This window comes from Jaculus jaculus, chromosome 3 (genome assembly GCF_020740685.1).
Source record: "Jaculus jaculus isolate mJacJac1 chromosome 3, mJacJac1.mat.Y.cur, whole genome shotgun sequence".
In the NCBI taxonomy this organism is placed as follows: Eukaryota; Metazoa; Chordata; class Mammalia; order Rodentia; family Dipodidae; genus Jaculus; species Jaculus jaculus.
Window position 1 is genome coordinate 72257020 of NC_059104.1, and position 27608 is coordinate 72284627.

The 27608-nt window shown below is 40.1% G+C and overlaps 1 protein-coding gene across 1 annotated transcript in view; it reads left to right on the forward strand.

The window, feature by feature from the left end:
- Positions 1-19592, forward strand: part of Mphosph8 (M-phase phosphoprotein 8) — a 113129-nt gene extending 93537 nt beyond the window's left edge. The window contains exons 12-14 of the mRNA XM_045145517.1: positions 16674-16801; positions 18533-18616; positions 19265-19592. Coding sequence (XP_045001452.1) covers positions 16674-16801; positions 18533-18616; positions 19265-19306 — 254 coding nt within the window. The 3' untranslated portion in view covers positions 19307-19592. The remainder of the gene's footprint in view (positions 1-16673; positions 16802-18532; positions 18617-19264) is intronic.
- The last annotated feature ends 8016 nt before the right edge of the window (positions 19593-27608 follow it).

A 27608-nucleotide genomic window follows, 5' to 3' on the forward strand; every position in this document is an offset into this window, starting at 1 on the left:
GCCTAGACCTCCCTACTCCTGACAGGAGTTGCGGGAGTTGATCTACTTGCATGACTGGTTTGGGCTCAGAGAGAGCTCTTACCTGAGACCTGAGTGGCCTAGTCTGCTTTGCTGTCCATGGGTGCTTGTGTGGGCATTCTACTTGCGAGTCTAGGCTGGGTACAGGGGTGAGCCTATGATGCTACTAGACAGTACCTGAGATACCTGGTCTGCCTTGCCTTCCTCAGGGCAGGTGGGCTGCATGTGTGTCTGAGTTGCACACATGGGCAAACTAGACTAAAGCTGAGCCTGGGCATACTCTAGTTGGTCTACTCCCATGACAGTTTGGGCTCACAGGGAGTGTTTACCTGGGACCTCAACTGCTTTACGTCTTCTTGCTCCGAGATTATTGTTTGTATGTATGTATGCATGCATGCATGCATGTATGTGTGTATTTTAGAGAGCAAGAGAATTGGCATACCAGGACCTCAGCCACTGCAATTGTACTCCAGATGCTTGTACCATCTAGTGGGCTTGTGTATACTTGGCTTGCCTCACCTTTTGTGGCACCTCAACCCCTTTCTTTTCTTTCTTCCTTCCTTCCTTTCTTCTTTCTTTCTTTCTTTTTTTTTTTTTTTTTTTTTTGAGGCAGGGTTTCACTCTAGCCCAAGCTGTCCTTGAACGCATAGGGTTCTTCCTGTCTTAGCCTCCCAAGTGCTGGGATTACAGGGATGAACACTTAGCTCCTCCCTAACCTAAGATTGAACTTCTTTTGTTTGGCAGAAATAGAAATAGAAATCTGCTCTAGTCCAGAGTAGGCTATCTGTTCTTTGCCCAGCTGTAACAGAATGCTCTCATGCCCCAGTTCTTCTGTCCTTGCATTCCATTTGCTTCTTCATAATGGAGACAAGACTGTCCTTGCATTCATCAGAACTCTAGGCAAGAGAAGTTGCATCGTAAAGCTAAAGAGCAAATCTAGTAGCTTGAAATCAAGGCCCCAATTGCCCCCCTTTTTTTTAAAATTAGAACAAAATGGTACAGTAAGATTGTTTAGAAAATCTGTTCCTTTTTTATAACTGGTCTAGATTAACTTTTTGTAGGGTTTCTTTGTTTGTTTGCTTGCTTGTTGGAGAAGGACCTCATTATATGTAACGAAGGGTAGAGCCTCAATTAATGAAGTTCCAGTCTCTGCTTTCTGAGTGATAGGTTTATAAGTTTGTGCCACCATTAAATCAACATTTTATCATAGAATGTTCACGTAGAAGGTTGGACAATGCAGGCTGAAACAGGAAGATTGCCATGAGTTTGAAGCCAGCTTAGGTTACAAAGTGAGCCTATGGATTTCTTTTCATGGATTTGGATACTTTGAGCAGCAAGCATAGAAAACTTTTGTAACTCAATTGCTTTTTTTTTTTTCTTCCCCCGGAGGCAACATCTCACTTTAGCCCCAGCTGACCTGGAACTCACTCTAAAGCCCAGGCTGGCCTAAAGTAACTCACAGTGGTTCTCCACCTCAGCCCTCTGAGTGCTAGGATTAAAGGTATGAACCACCACACCTGGGTTCAGCAGCCCCTTTTATTTATTTTATTAAACTTTTTTTTTTTTACAGTTTATTTATTTACGGGCTGGAGAGATGGCTTAGCAGTTAAGCACTTGCCTGTGAAGCCTAAGGACCCCAGTTTGAGGCTCGATTCCTCAGGATCCATGCTAGCCAGAGGCACAAGGGGCCACATGCATCTGGAGTTCATTTGCAGTGCCTGGAGGCCCTGGCGCACCTATTCTCTCTCTCTGTCCGCCTCTTTCTCTCCCTGTCTGACAATTACAAATAAATAAATAAACAATTTTTTTAAGTTTCCTTATTTACAAGCAGAGATAGAAGAGAGACAGAGAGAATGGGTGTGCCAGGGTCTCCAGCCACTGCAAATGAATTCCAGACACATGCACCAGTTTCTACATCTGGTTTTACATGGGTACTAGAAAATTTAACTTCAGCTGTTAGGCTTTGCAGGCAAATACCTTAACCGCTAAGCCATCTCTCCAGCCAATTTTAAAAACTTTGCATTGTCAACTTTCATACAAGTTGACAATATACCATGATCATAATCCCCTGTCAGACAACCCTAGCACTTTCATGGAATTTTTTTTTTAATTTTTTTTTCACAATTTTTTTTTAATTTTTATTAACATTTCCATGATTATAAAATATATCCCATGGTAATTCCCTCCCTCCCCACCCCCACACTTTCCCACTTGAAACTCCATTCTCCATCATATTACCTCCCCATTATAATCATTGTAATTACATATATACAATATCAACCTATTAAGTATACTCCTCCCTTCCTTTCCCTTTATGTCTCCTTTTTACCTTACTGGCCTCTGCTACTGAGTATTTTCCTTCTCACGCAGAAGCCCAATCATCTGTAGCTAGGATCCACATATGAGAGAGAACATGTGGCGCTTGGCTTTCTGGGCATGGGTTACCTCACTAAGTATAATCTTTTCCAGGTCCATCCATTTTTCAGCAAATTTCATAACTTCATTTTTCTTTACTGCTGAGTAGAAATCCATTGTATAAATGTGCCACATCTTCATTATCCACTCATCAGTTGAGGGACATCTAGGCTGGTTCCATTTCCCGGCTATTGTACATTGAGCAGCAATAAACATGGTTGAGCACGTACTTCTAAGGAAATGAGATGAGTCCTTTGGATATATGCCTAGGAGTGCTAAAGCTGGGTCATATGGTAGATCAATCTTTAGCTGTTTTAGGAACCTCCACACTGTTTTCCACAATGGCTGGACCAGATTGCATTCCCACCAGCAGTGTAGAAGGGTTCCTTTTTTTCCACATCCCCGCCAACATTTATGATCATTTGTTTTCATGATGGTGGCCAATCTGACAGGAGTGAGATGGAATCTCAATGTAGTTTTAGTCTGCATTTCCTTGATGACTAGTGATGTAGAACATTTTTTTAGATGCTTCTATGCCATTCGTATTTCTTCCGTTGAGAACTCTCTATTTAGCTCTATAGCCCATTTTTTGATTGGCTTGTTTGATTCCTTATTATTTAACTTTTTGAGTTCTTTGTATATCCTAGATATTAATCCTCTATCAGATATATAGCTGGCGAAGATTTTTTCCCATTCTGTAGGTTGTCTCCTTGCTTTTTTTTCACTGTGTCCTTTGCAGTACAAAATCTTTGTAATTTCATGGGGTCCCAGTGATTAATCTGTGGTTTTATTGCCTGAGCAATTGGGGTTGTATTCAGAAAGTCTTTGCCAAGACCAATATGTTGAAGGGTTTCCCCTACTTTTTCCTCTAGCAGTTTCAGAGTTTCAGGTCTGATGTTAAGGTCTTTAATCCATTTGGACTTAATTCTTGTGCATGGCGAGAGAGAAGAATCTATTTTCATCCTTCTGCAGATATATATCCAGTTTTCAAAACACCATTTGCTGAAGAGGCTGTCTCTTCTCCAATGAGTATTTTTGGCATTTTTATCAAATATCAGGTGGCTATAGCTACTTGGACTTACATCTGGGTCCTCAGTTCTATTCCACTGATCTACATGTCTGTTTTTGTGCCAGTGCCATGCTGTTTTTGTTACTATGGCTCTATAGTATAGGTTAAAATCAGGTATGGTGATATCACCCACCTCATTTTTGTTGCTCAGTATTATTTTAGATATTCGAGGTTTTTGTGATTCCAAATGAATTTTTGGATTGTTTTTTCTATTTCCATGAAGAAAGCCTTTGGAATTTTGATAGGGATTGCATTAAATGTGTAGATTGCTTTAGGTAAGATTGCCATTTTCACAATAATTGATTCTTCCAATCCAGGAAAAAGAGATGTTTCTCCACTTTCTAGTGTCTTCTGTAATTTCTCGCTTGAGTGTTTTAAAGTGCTCATTGTAGAGAGTCTTTACTTCCTTGGTTAGGTTTATTTCAAGGTACTTTATTTTCTTTGGTACAATTGTGAACGGGAGTGATTCTCTGATTTTATCCTCTGTGTGTTTGTTGTTAGCATGTATGAAGGCTACTGATTTTTGTGTATTTATTTTGTATCCTGCTACATTGCTGTAGGTTTTGATCAGCTCTAACAGTTTGCTAGTAGAGTCTTTAGGGTCCTTTATGTATAGATTCATGTCATCTGCAAATAATGATAACTTGATCTCTTCCTTTCCAATTTGTATCCCTTTTATGTGTGTCTCTTGCCTTATTGCTATGGCTAAGACTTCCAAAACTATATTAAATAAAAGTGGGGACAGTGGACACCTTTGTCTTGTTCCTGACTTTAGTGGAAAAGCTTCCAGTTTTTCCCCATTTAGTAACATGTTGGCTGTAGGCTTGCATAAATAGTTTTTATTATATTGAGATATGTTCCTTCTATTCCCAGTCTCTGTAGGACTTTTATCATGAAGGGATGTTGGATTTTGTCAAATGCTTTCTCTGCATCTAATGAGATGATCATGTGATTTTTGTCCTTCAACCCGTTTATGTAATGTATTACATTTATAGATTTGCGTATGTTGAACCATCCCTGCATCTCTGGGATAAAGCCTACTTAGTCAGGGTGAATGATCTTTTTGATATACTCTTGTATTCTGTTTGTCAATATTTTGTTGAGAATTTTTGCATCTATGTTCATGAGGGAGATTGGTCTGTAATTTTCTTTTTTTGTTCTACCTTTGCCTGGTTTTGGTATCAGGGTGATGCTGGCTCATAGAAGGAGTTTGGTAGAATTCCTTCTTTTTCGGGCTGGAGAGATGGCTTAGCGGTTAAGCGCTTGCCTGTGAAGCCTAAGGACCTCGGTTCGAGGCTCGGTTCCCCAGGTCCCACGTTAGCCAGGTGCACAAGGGGGCGCATGCGTCTGGAATTCGTTTGCAGTGGCTAGAAGCCCTGGCGCGCCCATTCTCTCCCTCTCCCTCTATCTGTCTTTCTCTCTGTGTCTGTCACTCTCAAATAAATAAATAAAAAAATGAACCAAAAAAAAAATTAAAAAAAAAAAAAAGAATTCCTTCTTTTTCTATTTCCTGGAAAAGCTTAAGAAGCAATGGTGTTAGCTCTTCCTTAAAAGTCTGGTAAAATTCAGCAGTGAATCCATCTGGGCCTGGGCTTTTTTTAGTTGGGAGATTATTGATAACTGTTCGGATCTCCATGTTTGTTATACGTCTATTTAAGTGATTAACATCATTTTGATTTAATTTAGGTAGGTCATATAGATCAAGGAAATCATCCATTTCTTTCAGATTTTCATACTTTGTGAAGTATATGCTTTTATAGTATGTCCCTATGATTTTTGAATTTCTCTGGAATCTGTTGTGATGTTACCTTGTTCATCTCTGATTTTATTAATTTGTGTCTCTTCTCTCTTTCTTTTGGTCAGATTTGCTAAGGGTTTATAAACCTTGTTTATCCTTTCAAAGAACCAACTCTTTGTTTCATTAATTCTTTTGATTGTTCTTTTGTTTCTATTTCATTAATTTCTGCCCCAATCTTTATTATTTCTTCCTGTCTACTGATTTTTGTTTTGCCTTGTTCTTCTTTTTCCAAGGCTTTAAGATGAAGCATTAGGTTGTTTACTAGTGACCTTTCTAATTTCTTAATATAGGCACTTAAGGCTATAAATTTACCTCTTAGAACTGCCTTCATTGTGTCCCAGAGATTTTGGTATGTTGTGTTCTCATTATCTTTTGAGTCTATAAATTTTTTATTTCCTTTCTGATTTCTTCATTGACCCATTCATCATTTAGTAGTGTATTGTTTAGTTTCCATGATTTGTGTATGCTCTATAGCCTTTCTTGCTACTGATTTGTAGTTTAATTCCATTGTGGTCAGATAGAATGCAAGGAATTATTTCAATTTTCCTGAATTTGTTAAGATTTGCTTTGTGTCCCAATATATGGTCTATTTTAGAGAATGTTCCATGTGCTGCTGAAAAGAATGTATGTTCTGCCATCTTTGGATGAAATGTCCTGTATATATCTGTTAAGTCCATTCCTTCTATGACCTCATTTAGTCCAGATGCCTCTCTGTTTATTTTTTCCCGGGATGACCTGTCAATTGTTGAGAGTGGGGTGTTAAAGTCACCCACCACCACTGTGTTTGGTGTTATCTCTGACCTTAGTTCTAATAGTGTTTGTTTGACGAATTTCGGAGCCCCCATGTTAGGTGCATATATGTTTAGGATTGTAATGTCCTCCTGTTGGAGTGTGCCCTTAATCAATATATAGTGACCTTCCTTATCTTTCTTGACTAACGTTGGACTAAAGTCTACCCTGTCCGATATTAGGATTGCAACCGCTGCTTGTTTTCTAGGCCCATTTGCTTGAAACACCGTCTTCCAACCTTTCACCCTAAGATAATGTCTATCCTTTGTAGAAAGGTGAGTTTCTTGGAGACAACAAATTGTAGGATCCTGCTTTTTAACCCAGTCTGCAAATCTATGTCTTTTCATTGGGGCATTGAGATATTATTGAAAGGTGTGTATTTATATTTGCCATTTTTTTGTGTGTGTGTGTGATTCTGGTTCTATCTGTGCTCTCTTCTGTTAACTAGTATTTGAGTATTGCTTGTTTTTTCTAGGTTCCTTATATGTGTGCTTTTCCTTTTCTTCACCATGGAGGATTCTATCAAGTATTTTCTGTAGAACTGGTTTTGTCTTCAAATACTCCTTTAACCTGCTTTTGTCATGGGATGTCCTTATTTCTCCATCTATTTGAATGGATAACTTTGCAGGATAAAGTAACCTTGGTTGACAGTTGTTATCTTTCAGAACTTGGAATATATCACCCCAAGCCCTTCTGGCTTTAATAGTTTGTGTTGAATAATCTGCTGTAATCATGATGGGCTTGTTTTTGTAGGTAACTTGATTTTTCTCTCTAACTACTTTCAATATTTTTTCTTTGGTGTGTGTGTTTGGAAGTTTGATTATAATATGGCGAGGAGAGGTTCTTTCCAGGTTTTGTCTGGCTGGGGTTCTAAAGGTTCCTATATCTGCATTGGCACCTCTTTCCCAATTTGGGGGAAATTTTCTTCTATGATTTTGTTGAAGACACCTACTATGCCTTTTGAGTGGAATTCTTCTCCTTCTACTACTATGCCCTGAATTCTAATATTTGATCTTTTCATAGTGTCCCGAATATCTTGAAATTCCCACTCATACTTTTCTATAAGTTTGTCTTTCTCTTTGTTGGACTGTATTAGATTTGCCACCTGGTCTTCTAGCTTAGATATTCTGTCCTCTCCTTCATCCATTTTAATGGTGAGATTTTTCTACAGAGTTTTTTATTTCATTAACTGTGTTCTTCATTGCTAGTAATTCTGACTGGTTTTTCTTTATTATTTCTATTTCCTTGTTTATGTCTTGTATTGCCTTCTTTATTTCATGAAATTGTTGTCCTGCATCTTCTTTGATTCCTTTGATTTCCTCTTTAAGTTCCTCTTTGACTCCTTTGATTTGTTCTCTGACTTCTTTGAACATATTTACAGTCATTCTTTTGAAATCTTTTTCAGGCATTTCCTCTAACTCATTCTCACTGGAGGACATTTCTGATGCATTAATACTTTTAGGTGGATTTATATCATTTTGCTTTTTCGTGTTTCTTGTGTTATAATGTAATATTTTTGCATCTTGGATTAAGTTAATGCTTGGGTTTTCTAGCTAGCTGGGTATTCTTAGCTGTATCAATTGGTTTGATGTTATATATTTTCAGGGTAGGAGCTTAAGATGTTATACGTGGCTCTTAAGACTCTGAGAGTATCTTCAAAGGTGCTCCTAGGGGTCGAGTTTCCCTGCTATGGGAGTATTCAAGTAGGCTGAGTGGAATAAAACACAGGTAGATTCTAAAAGTTAACTAAACACTGTACCCATTCAGTTAAAAACAGCCCCAAATATGTATGCCAGAGTAGTTATCATAACAACCAGATCCTCTATCAACATAGAGGTTAAGATTTCTGGTCTGTTGAGGGATCCCAGTCAGCTTGCGACTAAGTGAGACCCTTCCCTGGTGCAAACCCAGTTACCTTGGATGAGTTTGGTCTCAGTCAAGTTGCTGCCTGGGTCGTTGGGCTGCTGTTCTGATTTCTGGAGCTGGGCACTGGTTTTTCCTGTGGGGAAACCAAGCCTGGCAACTGTGGCCCTGCAGATCAGCACCCCCACTTCTGGAACTGCTGCTGCGAATGCTGCCTCTGCTGGGTCTGTCAGCAGCTCAAGCTGCTGCTGCTGGGCCCACTGCTGCTGTTGCCTCTGCTGCTGCTGCTGCTGTAGCTGCCACTTCTGGAGCCACTGCTGTTGCTGAAGCTGCTGCTGCTGGGTCTGCTGTTGTTGCCACTCCTCGGTCTGCGGCTGCTGCCGCTCCTCGGTCTGCTGGTGCTGGGGCCGCTGGTACTGGTTCCAGCGCTGCTGATGTTGCTGCCGAACTCTGCTCCTGCTTGGTTCCCACTGTCAGCTCAAGTTAGCGTGGCCGGTTCCTGGGACCGCTGCTCTGTTTGCCGGAGCTGGGCTCAGGCGGTGGGGGAGGGGAGGTAGCCGCAGCTGCTCTGGTTCTCTCACTGCTCCACATGTGCTTCTACCTTGCGGTCTGCTCCTCCGCTGCTCACTGCCACTCTCCCTTCACGTTTCCTGAGCTTCTGAGAGCGCGGTGTGAGGAGAAGCTCCTGCACCTGGCTTTTCCTGCAGCTGGAGCTGAGCCTGGCGGCTTTCTGGTGTGCCCCGCCACGGGGTTGGCGGAGCTGCCGGGGCCGCTTTTGCTGGCCTGTGCAGGCTCTGGATGCTCTTTATCTCTCCTACTTCTCCGCTGCTGCTTCAATTTCCTATACACCTCATTTTTTAGTAAAAGTGTGTATTTTGCTGAGTTTTTTTGGTCTTTTTTCCCCCCAGGCTGCTTTGGCGTGGTACCTACGCCGCCATCTTAACCGAAAGTCCTCATCCTCTTTTCACAATTTTTATTAACATTTTCCATGGGAATTATTTTTTAATTTGTTGTTCTTTCCAACTAGTCTCTCTCCTATTTTGATGTCTTTCTTTTCTTCCTGTGATACACAATTTGTGTAGGTAGCATCAACCACTGTGAGGTCATGAATATCATGACCACTTTGGGTCTGAAAGACAGTACTCCTCCCATTCTTTGGCTATTACATTCTTTCTACCACTTTTTCCTCAGTGCTGAGCAGCATCTTTTAAATATTTTTTTCATTATTTTATTTTTGTTTTATTTAAACATTTTTCTTATTGATAGCTTCAATAATTATAGACAATAAACTATGATAATTCCCTCCCTACCCTCACTTTTCCCCTCACAAATCCACCCTCCACCATATCCCCTTCCCCTCATAATTAGTCTGTCTTTTTTATGTCACCATCTTTATTCCTATTAAGAAGGTCTTGTGTAGGTAGTGCCAGGTACTATGAGGTCATGGATGTCCAGACCATTTTGTGTCTGGAAGATTGCATTGTAAGCAATCCTACCCTCCTTTTAGCTCTAAATTCTTTGCACCACCTCTTCTATAATGGACCCTGAGCCATGGAAGGTGCAGCAGATGTATCTCATTACTGAACACTCTCCACTGTCACTTCTCTGCACTCTGGTGACTTTTGAGTGATCCCAGTGGTCACCTCCATCTGAAAAGAGAAGATTCTCTAACCAGACATGAGAATACGGCTAGGGGAATGGCTTAGTGGTTAAGGCGTTTGCCTGCAAAGCCAAAGGACCTAGGTTCAATTCCCCAGGACCCACGTTAGCCAGATGCACAAGGGGCACATACATCTGGAGTTTGTTTGCAGTAGCTGGAGGCCCTGGCATGCCCATTCTCTCCCTCCCTCCCTCTTTCTCTGTCAAATAAATAGATAAAAATTTAAAGTGAGAATAGCATCAATATGGGTACAAACATTAAGAAAAGTGCTTACAGGGCAGTTAGGGTGGTGTTATACTATGCATTTTTGTCAGCTGGCCCACAGGTTTTATAGCTCAGCTGCAGCTTTATTTCTCAGTGTCCTTGCAGACTAAGCACGTGAAGTCTTCAGCAATAGGGCCTTACCATCAGTTCTGATAGGGTCTTCGCAATGGGCTGTAATGTTTTGGGGGACCTCCCTAGCCAACAACTTAGTGGAACATATCCTATCCCTGGCACTTAAATTTTTCTAGTAATAGTCTATGGCTTCTGGGTATGCCATTATACAAAGAAGTAAGTTTCCATATGGCTTATTTATAACATCTTAAATTTTTATTAACCCTCTGCCCTCCCTGCCTTTACTCAATCTCTTCTCCTGACCTCACTTAGGCCATTGTACCCCCAGTAATCTCTTATATATACACAATGTGTATGTATGTGTATATGTGTGTGTGTGTGTGTGTGTATACCCTCTCCTTAAGTCCTCTTCACCCTTCCTTATAGTCCCCTTTCTAGCTTATTGACCTCTGCTACTGGCTTTTAGTCCAACTAACATACAGATCTGGACATCTGTAGCCAGGATTCCCGAATGTGAGAGAACATGTGGCATTTGGCTTTCTGGGATAGGACACCTTACTTAGTATAATCCTTTCCAGATCCTTCCATTTCCCTACAACTTTCATAATTTCATTTTCCTTTAAAACTAAATATAGCTCCGTTGTATAAATGTACCACATCTTCATTATCCATTCATCAGTTGAGGGACATCTAGGCTAGTTCCATTTCCTAGCAATTGTGAGTAGAATGACAATAAACATGGTTGAGCAAGTACCTCTAAAGTAATGAAACAAGTCCTTAGTATATATGCCAAGGAATGAGTCATATCTATTTTTATCTACTTAAAAAATCTATTTTTAAGCTGCCTCTGGAACCTCCATACTGAATTCTACAGTGGCTGTACCAGTTTACATTCCCACCATCAGTGTAAAAAGGTTTCTGTTTTTTCACATCCCTACTAGCATTTATGGTCATTTGTTTTCTTAATGATAGCCATTCTGATTAGAATGAGATGGAATCTCAAAGTGGTTTTAATTTGCCTTTTCATGATGGTTAAGGATGTAGAACTTGTTATTTTGATGTTTATAGACCAACTGCATTTCTTTTTTGGAGAACTCTATTTAGTTCCATAACTCACACCTCCCCCAGATTTTTTTTTTTTTTTCTTTTTAGGTAGGATCTTGATTTATACTAGGTTGACTTGGAATTAACTATGTAGTAGTTTCAGAGTGACCTTGAACTCATGGTGATTCTGTCTGTTCCTCCTGAGAGCTTGGATTACAGGTGTGTGCTGCCATACCTGAACCCCATAGCCCATTTTTTGATTAAGTTGTTTGAGTTCTTAGTTTTTAGTTTTTTGTGTACTCTTTATATCCTGGATATTAGTCCCCAGTCAGATGTATAGCTAGCTAAGAATTTTCTCCCATTCTGTAGGATGCCTCTTTGCTCTACTTACAGTGTCCTTTGCTGTACAGAAGCTTTTTTAATTTCATGAGGTTCCACTGGTTGATTAGTGGTATTACTTCCTTAACAACTGGAGTTATATTCAGAAAGTTGTTGTATTTTGAATTGTTTCTCCTACTTTCTCCTCTAGCAATTTTAGAGTTTCAGGTTTGATATTGAGGTCTTAGACCCATTTTGGCTTAATTTTTGTGCATGGCGAGAGATAACGATCTATTTTCATCATTCTACATACATATACCCAGTTTTCCTAATACTATTTGTTAAAGAAACTCTACTCCAATGACTATTTTTGGCATTATTGTCAAAAATCAGATGGTTGTAGCTACCTGGATTTCTATCTGTATTCTTTGTTCTATTACACTTAACTATGTGTCTGTTTTTGTGCCAGTACCATGCTGTCTTTGTTACTATGGCTCCATAATATATCTTAAAATTATATATGGTGATGCCACCAGCCTTATTTTTGTTGCTCAAAATTGTTTTGGTTATTTGAGGAATTTTTTTGTGCTTCCAAATAAATTTTAGCAATGCTTTTTCTATTTCTATGAACAATACCATTGGAATTTTGATGGGCATTGCATTAAAATGTGTAGATTGGGCCTGGAAAGATGGTTTAGCAGTTAAGGCATTTGCCTGTGAAGCCAAAGGACCCAGGTTCAATTCCCCAGGACCCACATAAGCCAGATGCATAGGGGGTACATGTGTCTGAAGTTCATTTGCAGTGGCTGGAGGTCCTGGAGTGCCCATTCTCTCTGTCTCGTCTCTTCCCTTCCCTCGTCTCCTTTCCCTCTCTCCCTCTCTCCTTAACTCTCCCTTCTCCTTCCCACTCTCCCTTCTCCTTCCCTCCCCCCTCCTCCCTCTCTCTGCTTGCAAATAAGTAAATAAAAATTTTAAACATGTAAATTGCATTTGGTAAAATGTACATTTTCACAATATTGATTCTTTTAATCCAAGAACATGGGATATCTTTCCATATCCTAGTGTCTTCTGTAATTCCTCTCTTAAGTGTTATAAAGGTTTCATTGTAGAGTTCCTTTACTTCCTTGATTAGGTTTATTCCAAGATCCTTTATTTATTCATTTATTTTTTGAGACAACTGTGAATAGAAATGTTTCTCTGATTCTATCCTTAGCATATTTGTTATTAGTATATAGGAGGGTATATATTGTATATACTGATTTCTGTGTGTCAATTTTATATCTTGCTACATTGCTAAAAGTGTTTTATCATCTCTAGTCTTACGGATTCTTTATATATCAAATCATATTATGTATAGAAGCGTATCTATCATATCATCTGCAAATAATAACTTGATCTCCTCCTTTCTAATGTGTATCCATTTATTTGTGTCTCTTGCCTTATTGCTATAGCCAAGACTTCCAATACTATATTAAATAAAAAGGGGACAGGGGACACTCTTGTCTTGTTCCTGATTTTAGTGGAAAATCTTTAAGTTTTTTCCCATTTAATATTATGTTGGCTTTAGATTTGCCGTAAATAGCCTTTATTATGTTGAGATATGTTCCTTCTATTCCCAGTTTCTGTTGGACTTCTATCATGAAGGGATGTTAGATTTTGTCAAATGCTTTTCTTATCTATTGAGATGATCATATGACATTTACATTTATATTTATCAATTTAGTATGTTGAACCATCCCTGCATCTCTGGGATAAAGCCTATTTGGTCAGGGTGAATGATCTTTTTAATATATTGTATTCTGTTTGCAGATATTTTGTTGAGAATTTTGCATCTATATTCATTAGAGAGATCAGTCTGTAATTTTCTTTTTTTGTTCTATCTTTGCCTGGTTTTGGTATCAGGGTGATGATGCTGGCTTCGTAGAAGGAGTTTGGTAGAATTCCTTCTTTTTCTCTTTTATGGAAAAGTTTAAGAAGCACTGGTGTTAGTTCTTCCATAAAGGTCTGATAAAATTCACCAGTGAATCCAACTGGGCCTGGACTTTTTTTAGTTGGGAGATTGTTTTTGTAACAGCTTGGATCTCCATACTTGCTATAGGTCTATTTAAGTGGTTAACCTCATCTTGATTTAATTTAGGTAGGCCATATAAATCAAGGAAATCATCCATTTCTTTCACATATTCAAACTTAGTGGAGTATATGTTCTTATATGTCCCTGTGATTTTTTGAATTTATCTGGTATCTGTTGTGATGGTGCCTTTTTCATCTCTAATTTTGTTAGTCTCTCTCTCTCTCCCTTTTGGTCAGATTTGCTAAAGGTTTATCAATCTTGTTTATCCTTTCAAAAAACCAATTCTTTGCTTCATTGATTCTTTTTTTTGTTTGTTTGTTTTTATTTCATTAATTTCTGCCCTAATCTTTATTATTTCTTACTGTGTACTGATTTTTGGTTTGCTTTATTCTTCTTTGTCCAAGGCTTTAAGGTGAAGCATTAGGTCATTTACTTGCGACCTTTGTAATTTCTTAATATAGGCACTTAAAGCTATAAATTTCCCTCTTAGAACTGCCTTCATTGTGTCCCAAAGGTTTTGGTACGTTGTGTTCTCATTATCATTTGACTCTATGAATTTTTTGATTTCCTTCTTAATTTCTTCATTGACCCATTCATCATTTAGTAGTGCATTGTTTAGTTTCCATGATTTTGTATATGCTGTATAGCTTTTCTCGCTATTGATCTGTAGTTTGATTCCACTGTGGTCAGAGAGAATGCAAGGAATTATTTCAATTTTCCTGTCTTTGTTAAGATTTGTTTTGTGTCCTAATATATGGTCTACTTTAGAGAATGTTCCATATGCTGCTGTAAAGAATGTGTATGCAGTAGCATTTGGATGAAATGTGCTGTGTGTATCTGTTAGGCCCATTTGTTTTATGATCTCATTTAGCCCAGATGCATCTCTGTTTATTATTTGCTGGGATGATCTGTCAATTGATGAGAGTGGGGTATTGAAATCATTCACTACCACTGTGTTGGTGTTATCCATCTGTGACCTTAGTGGTAATAGCATTTGTTTGATGAAGTTGGGAGCCCCTATGTTAGGTGCATATATGTTTAAGATTGTAATGTCCTCTTGTTGGAGTGTGCCTTTAATTAATGTAAAGTGACCTTTCTTATCTTTCCTAACTAATGTTGGACTGAAGCCTACCTTGTCAGATACTGGGATAGCAACCCCTGCTTGTTTTCTAGGCCATTTGCTTAAAACACCGTTTTCCAACCTTTCACCCTAAGATAGTATCCATTCTTTGTAGAAAGGTGAGTTTCTTGGAGGCAACAAATTGAAGGATCCTGCTTTTTTTTTTTTTTTTTAGTTAATTTATTTATTTATTTATTTGAGAGCGACAGACACAGAGAGAAAGACAGATAGAGGGAGAGAGAGAGAGAATGGGCGCGCCAGGGCTTCCAGCCTCTGCAAACGAACTCCAGACGCGTGCGCCCCCTTGTGCATCTGGCTAACGTGGGACCTGGGGAACCGAGCCTCGAACTGGGGTCCTTAGGCTTCACAGGTAAGCGCTTAACCACTAAGCCATCTCTCCAGCCCGGATCCTGCTTTTTAACCCAGTCTGAAAACCTACGTTTTTGTTTGGGTCATTGAGGCCATTGATATTAAGAGATATTATTGAAAGGTGTGTATGCCGTTTTGCTTGTTTTGTAGTTCTTCCAGTTTTACCTTTGCTCTCTTATGTTAACTAGTATTTGAGTATGGTTTGTTTTTTCCAGGTTCCTTATATTTTTTTTCACTGACTCACTCATCATTCAGTAGTGTACTGTTTAGTTTCCATGATTTTGTATATGTTCTATAGTCTTTCTTGCTGTTGATTGGTAGGGTTTTTTTTATTATTATTGTTATTTGAGAGCTACAGACAGAAAGAGGCAGAGAAAGAGAGAGAATGGGCGCGCCAGCCACTGCAAACGAACTCCAGATACTTGCGCCCCCTTGTGCATCTGACTAACGTGGGTCCTGGGGAATGGAACCTTGAACCGGGGTCCTTAGGTTTCACAGGCAAGTGCTGAACTGCTAAGCCATCTCTCCAGCCCATGGTAGGGTTTTTTATATTTGTTTTATTTATTTGAGAAAGAGTGAGAGAGATAAAGAGGCAGATAGAGGGCTGGAGAGATGGCTTAGCGGTTAAGCGCTTGCCTGTGAAGCCTAAGGACCCCAGTTCGAGGCTCAGTTCCCCAGGTCCCACGTTAGCCAGATGCACAAGGGGGCGCACGCGTCTGGAGTTCGTTTGCAGAGGCTGGAAGCCCTGGCGCGCCCATTCTCTCTCTCTCTCCCTCTATCTGTCTTTCTCTCTGTGTCTGTCGCTCTCAAATAAATTTTAAAAAAATTAAAAATTAAAAAAAAAGAGGCAGATAGAGAGAGGGAAAGATAAAGAAAGGGCACACCAGGGCCTCCAGCCACCACAAATGAGCTACAGATGCATGTGCCACCTTTTTCATAACCCCTAGCTGCTTTGGTGTGGCTACTATGCTGCCATCTTAACTGGAAGTTGTTTATTTTGTTATTTGAGTTTGGTCTTCACTCTGTAGCTCAGGCTGTTCTCAAACTTTCAGTGATTCTTCTGTCTCATTCTCCCATATTGCTGGATTATAGACATCAACAGTTGGCTTTCATTTTTTTATGGGTGGTGCATATTTGGGATGTGCACAGATATGTAGAGGCCAGAGTAGAATGTCTGATGAACTCCTCTTACTCTTAATTGTTTTCTTGAGATGGGAGTTCACACTGAACCTTAACTGCTATTTTTCATTTAGACTGGCTGGCCTATCTTTTACTTTGTCTCATGTCTCTACCTCCCTGAGACTCAGGTTACACTCACATGTGGCCACACCCAGCTTTTTATGTGGATTCTGGGGCTGAAACTAAGGCTTTTATGTTTATGTGGCCAGCACTCTTACCCAGTGAAATTTCCTTAGCCTTAATTCACTTTTTTTTTATTATTATTATTATTATTATTATTATTATTATTATTTTGGTACTGTGTTTCAAACTCAGGGCCTTAACACAAGAATTTTTTAATTGAAATAATTTCATTGTAGAAAGTCATAATAAAAGGCTTTTTTCAGGAGCCATCAGTAAGGGATTATGTGGACAAAAAGTAGAGTTCTGTGATTAGCAAACTGTAAGACCACACAAAATTATAAGAACATGAAAAGAAATGTTGACATTGGAGGCCTGCCATGCTGCTAGCATGAGTATCAGCTGGAGTCTACCAGAAACCAGCTTTTTTGTTTTGTAAGGATGCACCTAATCCCTTCAGATTGTAACAGACCTGTGCATTAATCTTTTCCCATCTCTCTTCAGGCTCTGGTATCCTGCTTTTTATTTTCCATGCTAACTTCTTGGGTAAAGAAGTTATAGCTCGTCTCTGTGGACCATGCAGTGTACAGGCTGTAGTTTTAAATGATAAATTTCAACTTCCTGTTTTTCTGGTAAGAGTTGTTTTTATGTGGTGGGGGCAGGTGCCGGGCAGGGTTTTACTGTAGTCCAAGTTGCCCTGAAACACTGTTAGCCCAGACTGACCTCTCAAGTGCAGAGATTATATCTGTGTGCTACCATGCCAAATCAGTTTTGTTTTATTTTTATTATTTATTTATTTAAGACAGAGAGAGACAGAGACAGGAAGAATGGGTATGCCAGGGCCTTCAGCCACTGCAAACAAACTCCAGACACATCCTCCATTTTGTGTATCTGGCTTACATGGGTCCTGGGAAATTGAACCTAGGTCCTTTTCCTCTGCAGGCAAGCTCCTTAACCGCTAAGCCATATCTCCAGCCCAACAAATATTTTATTTATTTGAGAGAGAGAAAGGCAGATAGAGAGAGAATGGGCATGTTAGAGCCTCTAGCCACTGCAAACAAACTCTAGACACATGTTCCATCTTGTGCATCAGATTTTATATAGGTATTGAGGAATTGAACCTTGGTCCTTTGGCTTTGCCAGTAAGCACTTTAACCACTAAGCCATCTTTCCAGCACCCTAGACAATCTTTAAAAGAAATTTAAATTTATTGGCAAGGAAAGTGGGGGTGGGGGAAATAGGAATGCTAGGACCCATTTTCCACTGCATATGAGCTCCAGACACATCTTGCTTTACATGGGTACTGGGGAATTGAACCCAGGCCATCATTTGTGCTGCATATGAGCTAGATTTATAACCCTAAAGATTTATCTAGATACTAGGTTGGTTGGTTGGTTGATTTGTGAGACAAGGTCTTGATATGTAGCCCTAGCTGGCCTAGACCAGACAGGCCATAAATTTACAGCAGCATATGTTTTTCTTTTATAATTTGTATCTTTTTAATAAACCCAGAGAAAAGTTAGAGCACACTTACTTTCCCAGCACTCAAGACGCAGAGGTTGGGAGGATTGCCATGAGTTCGAGGCCACCCTGAGAGTACATAGTTAATTCCTGGTCACCTGAGCTAGAGCAAGACCCTACCTCGAGAAACCAAAAAAAAAAAAAAAGAAAGAAAGAAAGAGAGGAAAAATAAAAAATAGCCAGCTATGGTGGCACACACCTTTAATCCCAATACTCAGGAGGCAGAGGTAGGAAGATTAATGTGAGTTCAAGGACACCCTGAGACTACACAGTAAATTCCAGGTCAGCCTGGGCTAGAGCAAAACCCTACCTTAAAAACCAAAAAAGAGCCGGGCGTGGTGGCGCACGCCTTTAATCCCAGCAGTCGGGAGGCAGAGGTAGGAGGATTGCTGTGAGTTCGAGGCCACCCTGAGACTCCATAGTGAATTCCAGGTCAGCCTGGGCTAGAGTGAGACCCTACCTCAAAAAACAAAAAAAAAAAAAAAAAATCAAAAATACATGCATATGGCCCAGCATGTTGATATACATTTGTAATCCCAGCACTAGGGAGGTTGAGCCAAGAGGATTTTTTTTAAAAGTCCACATAACAAAAACTAAACAAACATAATTTTGATATCACTGGCCACTTAGTAATTTCTTGGTCTCTATTTAAAAACGTGTTTTTATTTTATTTTTTGTTTGTCGAGGTATGGCTCACTGTAGCCCAGGTATGTAGTCTTAGGGTGGCCTTGGACTTTGTCTTGGCCTTTAGCCTTGGTCTCTGTTTTTTTAGATTATGAGGTCTTACTGTTCATAAATGTGCTTGTTGAAAAATACTGACTTTACTTTTCTTTCTACTGTAGGATAGTCATTTTGTTTATTCATTCAGCCCTGTTCCAGGCCCCAATAAACTCTTTATAAGGTTGACTGAAGCACCCTCTGCCAAGGTGAAAATCCTTCATATTTGGGATTACTATTCAAATTGCTGCTTTGATAGGAGTGGGATGATTAATTTTGGAGAAGAGGCCTTGTCATGTAGCCCTGAAGAACCTGGTATTGGCAGCAATCCTTTTGTCTCACAGCTTCCTCAGGCAAGCTTGCTGCTATAGTCCAAGTTAAATCTTTTTTTTTTTTTAATTTTTTTAAAATTTATTTATTTGAGAGCGACAGACACAGAGAGAAAGACAGATAGAGGGAGAGAGAGAGAATGGGCGCGCCAGGGCTTCCAGCCTCTGCAAACGAACTCCAGACGCGTGCGCCCCCTTGTGCATCTGGCTAACGTGGGACCTGGGGAGCTGAGCCTCGAACTGGGGTCCTTAGGCTTCACAGGCAAGCGCTTAACCTCTAAGCCATCTCTCCAGCCCCCAAGTTAAATCTTTAAGGGCATTCATAGTCAGCAGTGTTAGAGGTGGAGTCCTTGGGAACTGATTGACACTGTATGTCTAGGCTTACAAAATATTCTGTTAACTTATTTGTATAATACCACTTTGCAAATATGTGGAATTTTTTTGTTGTTGTTGTAAAACAGTGATACTGTTCTTCTAGGTGGGCCTTAGAGCTCTGTAGTGACATATCATACATTTTTCTTTCCCTAGGTCAAGTTGCTAATAGGTGCATACAGAGTGCAACTGCACTGACCAAAGGATTGGAACAGACCTATGTATGGATGGATTCCTAAATATTCTCTTTGAAGCAGTTCAGAGTTCTGGCATGCCTATAATGTTCAAATGTAAAGTTTCATCTGTAAAACACTTGCAGTTTAAGTCTTTAATCTGTTACAGATACATAAAGTCAAGTTACAAGCATTTGTGCCATTGTTTGGAAACCTCAATGTTGTATCCAGACTGCATATTTTATTTCCACAATGTGGAATGGTACATATGAGGAATAATTAAGAAAATTAAAGTCTTTTTGAACTTAAAATTTTTCTACTAGCCCTGGTGAATTTGTGCTTAAAAAAAAAAAAAAAAAGAATCAAGCCAGGCACATGCCTTTAATTCCAGCATTTATGAGGTAGAGGTAGAAGGATTACCATGAGTTTGAGGCTATCCTGAAACAACATAGTGAATTTTAGGTCAGCCTCGGCTAGAACGAGACCCTACCTCAAAAAAAAAAAAAAAAAAATTCAGGGCTGGGTATAGCTGCCTTTAATCCCAGCACTTGGGAGGCAGGGTAGGAGGATTACTGTGAGTTCGAGGCCAGCCTGAGACTAAATAATGAATTTCAGGTCAGCCTGGACTAGAGCCAGAGTAAGACCCTACCTCAAAAAAGAAAAAGAAAAAAAAAGTACCATCTCAGGCCATTTGGACCCATTGTCCAGCTTATATTGTGACCAGGCAGAGTTGCAGAGAAAGAAAAGATGTCAAAGATTCCTAGGAGGCTTTAAGTTCTTGAGACAGGGAAAGAACAAAACAAGTGTGGGAGAACAAATAAACCAGAAAACCAGGGCTTAAGCGGGGTTTACACACACAGAACACCAATACGAACCCTTGGCCTATCAGTAGAACGGGTCCTGCACCTCCCACAGCAGAGACCGTACAAGTTGAAACTGTCAGCTTTTTAGCCAGCTAGTGGGCAAGGAGGGTGACTGTGCTCTCAATGGTGAAAGCCACTGGCAGTGGAAGATGAAAGTAGCTGGCAGTGGAAGATGAGAGCTCAGGAGGGAGAGAGAGAAGAGAGAGGGAGAGGGGGTGTCCCAAAGTGGTAACTGAACCAAAAGGCGCACCTTAGGATACAGTAGATCAGAGTAGATCCTGAGGTGTCTAGTGCATCTTTCTTGAGACTTGGGGTTGGAGCCTAACCCCCGAGGTGTGTAGCCTGGCATGCTGATACGGCTTTCACAAGGAGGGGTGAACCCCAAGCACAGGCCAACCCAAGAGGGACACTTACCAAGAAAGAGGGAAGAGATGGAGAAGGGAAGAACATGAGGCTGAATCATGGTGGGTGTGTGAGCCTGTATGAGGCAGAGATGACCCAAAGCCTTCAGAGGGTCAAAAGCAGCTTGATGGTCTGGTCAGGGTTATGGAGGACTGGTCGCCCAAGAGGGTAACCAGAAGCCTTGCTATCCAAGTCACAGCACCAGAGGTAAGGTTTGGGAGTGACTAAGAACACAGAGACCATTCTGAGGCAAAGATGGAAGCTTTTATTTGGGAAAAACACGAGCCACCAGAACTGACTGTCAAGAGTGGAGCACAGCCTACTTTGAGGTTATAGATAGTGGCTATACAGAGCTCTTCAGTTGAGGGAAAGTGAGGAAGGGAAGGAATACCTTTGTTCTTTACATTAGCCATTTTACATAGCTAGGGTGTGAGACCAGAACAGTGACCAGGGGACCTGAGAGATAAGGGGGCAGGAAACCTAGACCTGGGGCATTGTTAGGCAAGGAGGGGATAATGGCTGGGTGGTTCCTTGCAGAATATGGGTGACCCACTTCCTTATGTCTCTATCGTCATCCTGCTGTGACTCCGTTTTGTCCTGACCTAACAGTGACTAGAAATGAAAAGCCAGATCTGTTACAATTAGGATTTGTAGGTTTTGTGGACATAACTAAATCTTATTTATTATTTTAGAGCCAGAAATGGGACTCTAGTAGGAGTCACTGTTGATCTCAACTGCTTTATAAGACACCTTAAGTATTGGCTTAATAAATATCAGTTCAAGTTATAAAACACCATTAATATTGTTATTATTCGAGATTGATCTTTTGTATAATTTGGATATGAAGAGTTAACCCAAATCACAAGGTGTCTCTAATGGTAATATGACATTTAGGCTGAGCATTGTGGCACACTGGGGAGGCAGAGGTAGGAGGATCACCATGAGTTCAAGGTCACCCTGAGACTACATACTGAATGCCAGGTCAGCCTGAGCTTGAGTGAGACCCTAACTTGAAAAAAAAAAAATTAAATTTGCTAGATAGGACTGCTGGCAGTCTTCAATTTAAAATATGTATAAAGAAAAATGTCTATTTATTTTTGTTCTAAAAACTTGTTTTTTAAAACAGTGGTATGCCAAGTGTGGTGGTGCACACTGTTAATTCCAGCACTCGGGAGATAGATGTAGGAAGATTGCTGTGAGTTCAAGGCCAGGCTGAGACTACGGGTTAGTTCAAATTTTATAAAAAGATTTAAACTTCTGTTTATTAAAATAAGTTTTTAATCTCATAAGTGAAGTCTTACCTAAATAGGAAAGCATATAAACTTAGCATTTAACTATAGGTTTTTAATTATGTAATTTAACTATAGGTTATTACAGTCTTCATTAGTAAAAGGATGAAACATCAAATCCTTGTAAGCTACTTTTATAAACACAGGATGAAAACAGAATGTTGTAAGTGTACAAGTAGATGTTAATTTAGCAAACAAAATAAAGACATACTCTAATGAAAAACATAAATTTAAACTTGTTTGTAAACCATTTAATGTGCATAGTAAAGTCATGGTAATGCCTAATTCTCCTACTATACCCTGAATTCTTTACTTTTTTCAAATTTAATTAACCTCCATGATTATAAAAAATATGCCATGGTAATACACTCCCTCCCCCCATTTTCCCCTTTGAAACTCCATTCTCCACCATATCCCCTCCCCATCTCAATCAGTCACTCTTTTTTTTTTCTCTTCTCGAGGTAGGGTCTCACTCTAGCCCAGGCTGACCTGGAATTCACTATGTAAGTCTCAGGGTGCCCTCGAACTCACGGCAATCCTCCTACCTCTGCCTCCCAAGTACTGGGATTAAAGACGTGCGCCACCACGCCCGGCTTCAGTCACTCTTTTATTTTGATGTCATGATCTTTTCCTCCTCTTATGATGGTCTTGTGTAGGTGTCACACACTGTGTCAGGCACTGTGAGGTCATGAATATCCAGGCCATTTTGTGTCAGGAGGGAGCACGTTGTAAGGAGTCCTACCCTTCCTTTGGCTCTTACATTCTTTCCGCCACCTCTTCCACATTAGACCCCGAGGCTTGGAAGGTGTGATAGAGATATTACGGTACTAACACACTGGTCAGTTCTTTCCAGCACCATGATACCTTCTGAGTCATCCCAAGGTCACTGCCATCTGAAAAGAAAATATTTTCTACAAAAGTGAGAGTAGCATTAATACAAGGGTATGAACATTAAGAGAAGTGCTTCCTGGGCAGTTTGATAAGCATACTATATACATTTAGCCAGACAGCAGCAGACATTATACCCTAGGGCTCATGACTACCCCTGTTTTAAGTTTTCACTATCAGGGATGTATTCCCTCCCATGGAGCAGACATCCAGTCAAATTAGAGGGCAGCTGATTTCCACCATGACAGACATGCCACTATTGCACCCGTTGGGTCATTTTACCTGGCTGGACAAATACAAGGCTTGCAGTGTCCACTGTTGAGTATCTACACTGGTGTTTTCTCTTTCTTGCATTGAACTGCATGCAGAATGGCTTTTTCCGGCTTTCTGTCAGCTGGTCTTCATGGTGGAGGTTATCAGCTTAGTTCCAGCAGGATTTCTCAGTGGCCTTGCAGCCCAAGTATGTGGAGTCTTCAGCAATAGGGTCTTACCATCTGTACCTGGTGGGAAACCAAGGGCCTCGGCAATGGCCTATAATGTTCTGGGGACATCAGGGACCTCCCTGGCCAATAACTCACTGGAAGGTATCCCACCCCTGGCACTGGAAATTTTCTAGCAACAATCTACGGCTCCTGAGTGTTCCATTGTTCAAAACCAGAGTATTCCATATGATTTATTTATATCCTCTTAGACTTTGATTAGCCCTCCCTCCACCTTCTCTTTACTCGATCTCTTCCCCTGACCTTGCTTTGGGCCTTTTCACCCCCATTAATGTATTCTACTTACATGTATACAACACCATCCTATTAAATACCCCCCTCCCTTCCTTTCTCTTGCCTTTATATCTCTTTTTTAGCTTGCTGGCCTCTGCTACTGAGTTTTTTCCTTCTCACACAGAAGCCCAATCATCTGTAGCTAGGATCCACATATGAGAGAGAACGTGTGATCCTTGGCTTTCTGGGCCTGAGTTACCTCACTTAGTATAATCCTTTCCAGATCCATCCATTTTCCTACAAATTTCATAACTTCATTTTTCCTTACCGCTGAGTAGGACTCCATTGTATAAATGTGCCATATCTTCAATATCCACTCATCAGTTGAGGGACATCTAGGCTGGTTCCATTTCCCAGCTATTGTGAATTGAACAGCAATAAGCATGGTTGAGCAAGTATTTCTAAGGAAATGAGATATATATTGGATATATGCCTAGGAGTGCTATAGCTGGGTCATATGGTAGATCTATTTTTAGCTGTTTTAGGAACCTCCACACTGATTTTCACAATGGCTGGACTAGATTGCAATCTCACCAACAATATAGAAGGGTTCCTCTTTTTCCACATCCTCGCTAGTATGTATGGTCATTTGTTTTCATGATGATAGCAAATCTAACAGGAGTGAGATGGAATCTCAATGTAGTTTAAATCTGCATTTCCCTGATGATTAGGGATGTAGAACATTTTTTTAGATACTTATATACCATCCATATTTCTTCTTTTGAGAACTCTCTATTTAGTTCCAGAGCCCATTTTTTAATTGGCTTGTTTGATTTCTTATTTAAGTTCTGGAGAGAGAGAAGAATCTATTTTCATCCTTCTACAGACACACATCCAGTTTTCCTAGCACCATTTGCTGAAATACTCTCCAATGAGTATTTTTGGCATTTTTAACAAATATCAGTTTGCCTGCTATGATATTATTCAAGTAGGCTGCATGGAGCAAAATACAGGCAGATTCTAAAATTTAACTAAACAGTATACACTTTCAATGAAAAACAGCACAGAGCAGTTATGTAAGACTAGGTATTATGACAACCAGATCCTCTATCAACAAGGATTTTAAGATTTTTGGCCTGTTGAGGGTTCCAAGTCAACTTGTGACCAAGTGAGACCCTTCCTTAATGTACAGCAAAAGAGGAAACAAAGCCACTATAAATCAAGAAGCAACAAATAACAAGCCCAAAATATAGCTTATTTAAGAATGGCAAATCTGACCATCCATCAGATTTAACATATAATTTATCCTGATATGGAAGGTACAATTAGCACTTCCAATTCACGGCCATATACCAGGTTTATTAGGTGGGTACTGACCTGGTGTGATCCCAGTTACCTTTTGGGATGATTTTGGTCTCAGTTATGCTGCGCTCCTGCTTGGGTCCCTCTTTGGTGCACTGTGGGTTCAAGTAGGCTGGCTGGGTGTTGGACCGCTGCTCTGTTCGCCCAGAGCAGTACACTGGCTGTGGGAGAAGGGAGGCTGTTGATGGTGGTTCTAGGTCTCTCACTGGTCTAAGTGATCCTCTACCTTGTGATCTGCTCCTCCGTTGTTCACTGCCATTCTCCCTTCATGTTTCATGAGTTTGCTCTGGTGTGAGTGGAAAATCCCCTCACCTGGCTTTTTCTGTGGCTCAAGCTGAGCCTGGCCACTGTGGCCCCGCGGACCTGGCGCCGCTGCTGCTGGAGCCGCTTCTGCCTGCCTGTGTGGATCTGGATGCTCTGGATCTCTCCTACTTCTCTGCTGCCACTTTAATTTCTTTCTTTTCTTTTTCTTTTTCTTTTTCTTTTTCTTTTACTTTTTTTTTTTTTTTTGGCTTTTTCTTCCCTAGGCTGCTTTGGTATGGTTCTTACGCCACCATCTTAACCACTATACCCTGTCTTCTTATGTTTGATCTTTTCAGTGTCCCAAATATCTTTAAATTTCATACTTTCCTACTAGTTGGTCTTTCTCTTTGTTGGACTGTTAGATCTGCCACCTTGTCTTCTAGTTTATATATTCTGTTCTCTCATTCACCCATTTTACTGGTGAGATTTTATACAGTTTTTTACTTCACTGGCTACATTCTTCATTGCTAGTATTTTCAACTGGTTTTTCTTTATTTTCCTATCTCCTTACTTATGTCTTGTATTGACTTCCTTATTTCATTAAGTTGGTTCCTGTGTCTTCTTTGACTCCTTTGATTGACTCAAGCATATACAAGTCAAAGAAAATACACTGAAAGCAGTTACAAAGAAAAATCAAGTCACATACAAAGGCAAGCCCATCAGGATAACAGCAGATTACTCAACCCACACGTTAAAAGCCAGAAGGGCTTGGGATGATGTATTTCAAGTTCTGAAAGATAACAACTGTCAACCAAGGTTAATTTATCTTGCAAAGCTATCCATTCAAATTGACAGAGAAATAAGGACATTCCACAACAAATGCAGGCTAAAGGAATATTTGAAGAAAAACACAGACAAAACATAAGATACTTGAAAGGATTGTCCATGCTGAAGAGAAGAAAAAAAGCACACATATAAGGAACCTGGAAAAAGCAAACCATACTCAAATACTAGTTGATACAATACAGCAAAGGTAAAACCAGAAGAACTACAAAACAAGGAACATGGCAAAAATAAATACACACTTCTCAATAATAGCTTTTTAATATTTTTATAACATTTTATTTCAGAGAGAGAGAAAGAGGTAGAGAGAGAGTGGGGATACCACCTTATGCACCTGGCTTATTTGGGTCATGGGGAATTGAACCTGGGTCCTTTGGCTTCACGGGCAAACACCTTAACCACTAAGCCATCTTTCAAGCCCAATAATAACCCTTAATATCATTGGCCTCAATGCCCCAAATAAAAGACATAGGTTTGCAGACTGGGTTACAAAGCAGGATCTTAGCTGGGTGTGGTGTCATGCACCTTTAATCCCAGCACTTGGGAGGCAGAGGTAGGAGGATCGCCATAAGTTCAAGGCCACCCTGAGATTTTTATTTATTTATTTTTTTTATTTAGCAACAGACACAGAGAGAAAGACAGATATAGGGAGAGAGAGAGAATGGGCATGCCAGGGCTTCCAGCCTCTGCAAACAAACTCCATACGCGTGTGCCCCCTTGTGCATCTGGCTAACGTGGGACCTGGGGAACCGAGCCTCGAACCGGGGTCCTTAGGCTTCACAGGCAAGTGCTTAAACACTAAGCCATCTCTCCAGCCCCCACCCTGAGATTTTATAGTGAATTCCAGGTGAGCCTGGGCTAGAGTGGATCCTTCAATTTGTTGCCTCCAAGAAACTCACCTTTCTACAAAGGATGCATGCAATCTTAGGGTGAAAGTTTGAAAACTGGTGTTTCAAGCAAATGAGCCTAGAAATCAACCAGGGGTCACTGCCCTAATATCTGACAGAGTAGACTTCAGACCAACATTAGCTAGGAAAGATGAGGAAGGTCACTTTATATTGATTAAGGGCACACTCCAACAGGAGGACATTACAATCCTAAACATATATGCACCTAACATGGGGGCTTCCAATTTAATTTTTTTTGAAGTCACAGATAACACCAAACACAGTGGTAGTGGGTGACTTCAATATTCCCACTCTCATCAATTGACAGGTCATCCTGGCAAAAAATAAAACAGAGATGCATCTGGATTAAATGAGGTCATAAAACAAATGAACCTAACATATATAAAGGACATATCATCCAAATGCTGCAGAATGCACATTTTTTTCAGCAGCACATGGAACATCTCTAAAATAGACCATATATTAGGACACACACACAAAAAAAAAAAAACTTAACAAATATAGGAAAACAAATAATTCCTTGCACTCTATCTGGTCACAATGGGATCAAACTACAATAGCAAGGAAAGCTATAGGACGTACACAAAATGATGGAAGCTAAACAATACACTACAAAATAATGAATAGGTCAATGAAGAAGTCAAGAAGGAAATCAAAGAACTCATAGAGTCCAATGATAATGAGAACACAACATATTAAAACCTTTGGGACCTTGGGCTAGACAGATGGCTTAGTGGTTTAGTACTTGCCTGTGAAGCCTAAGGACCCTGGTTCAAGTCTTGATTCCCCAGGACCCATGTTAGCCAGATGCACAAG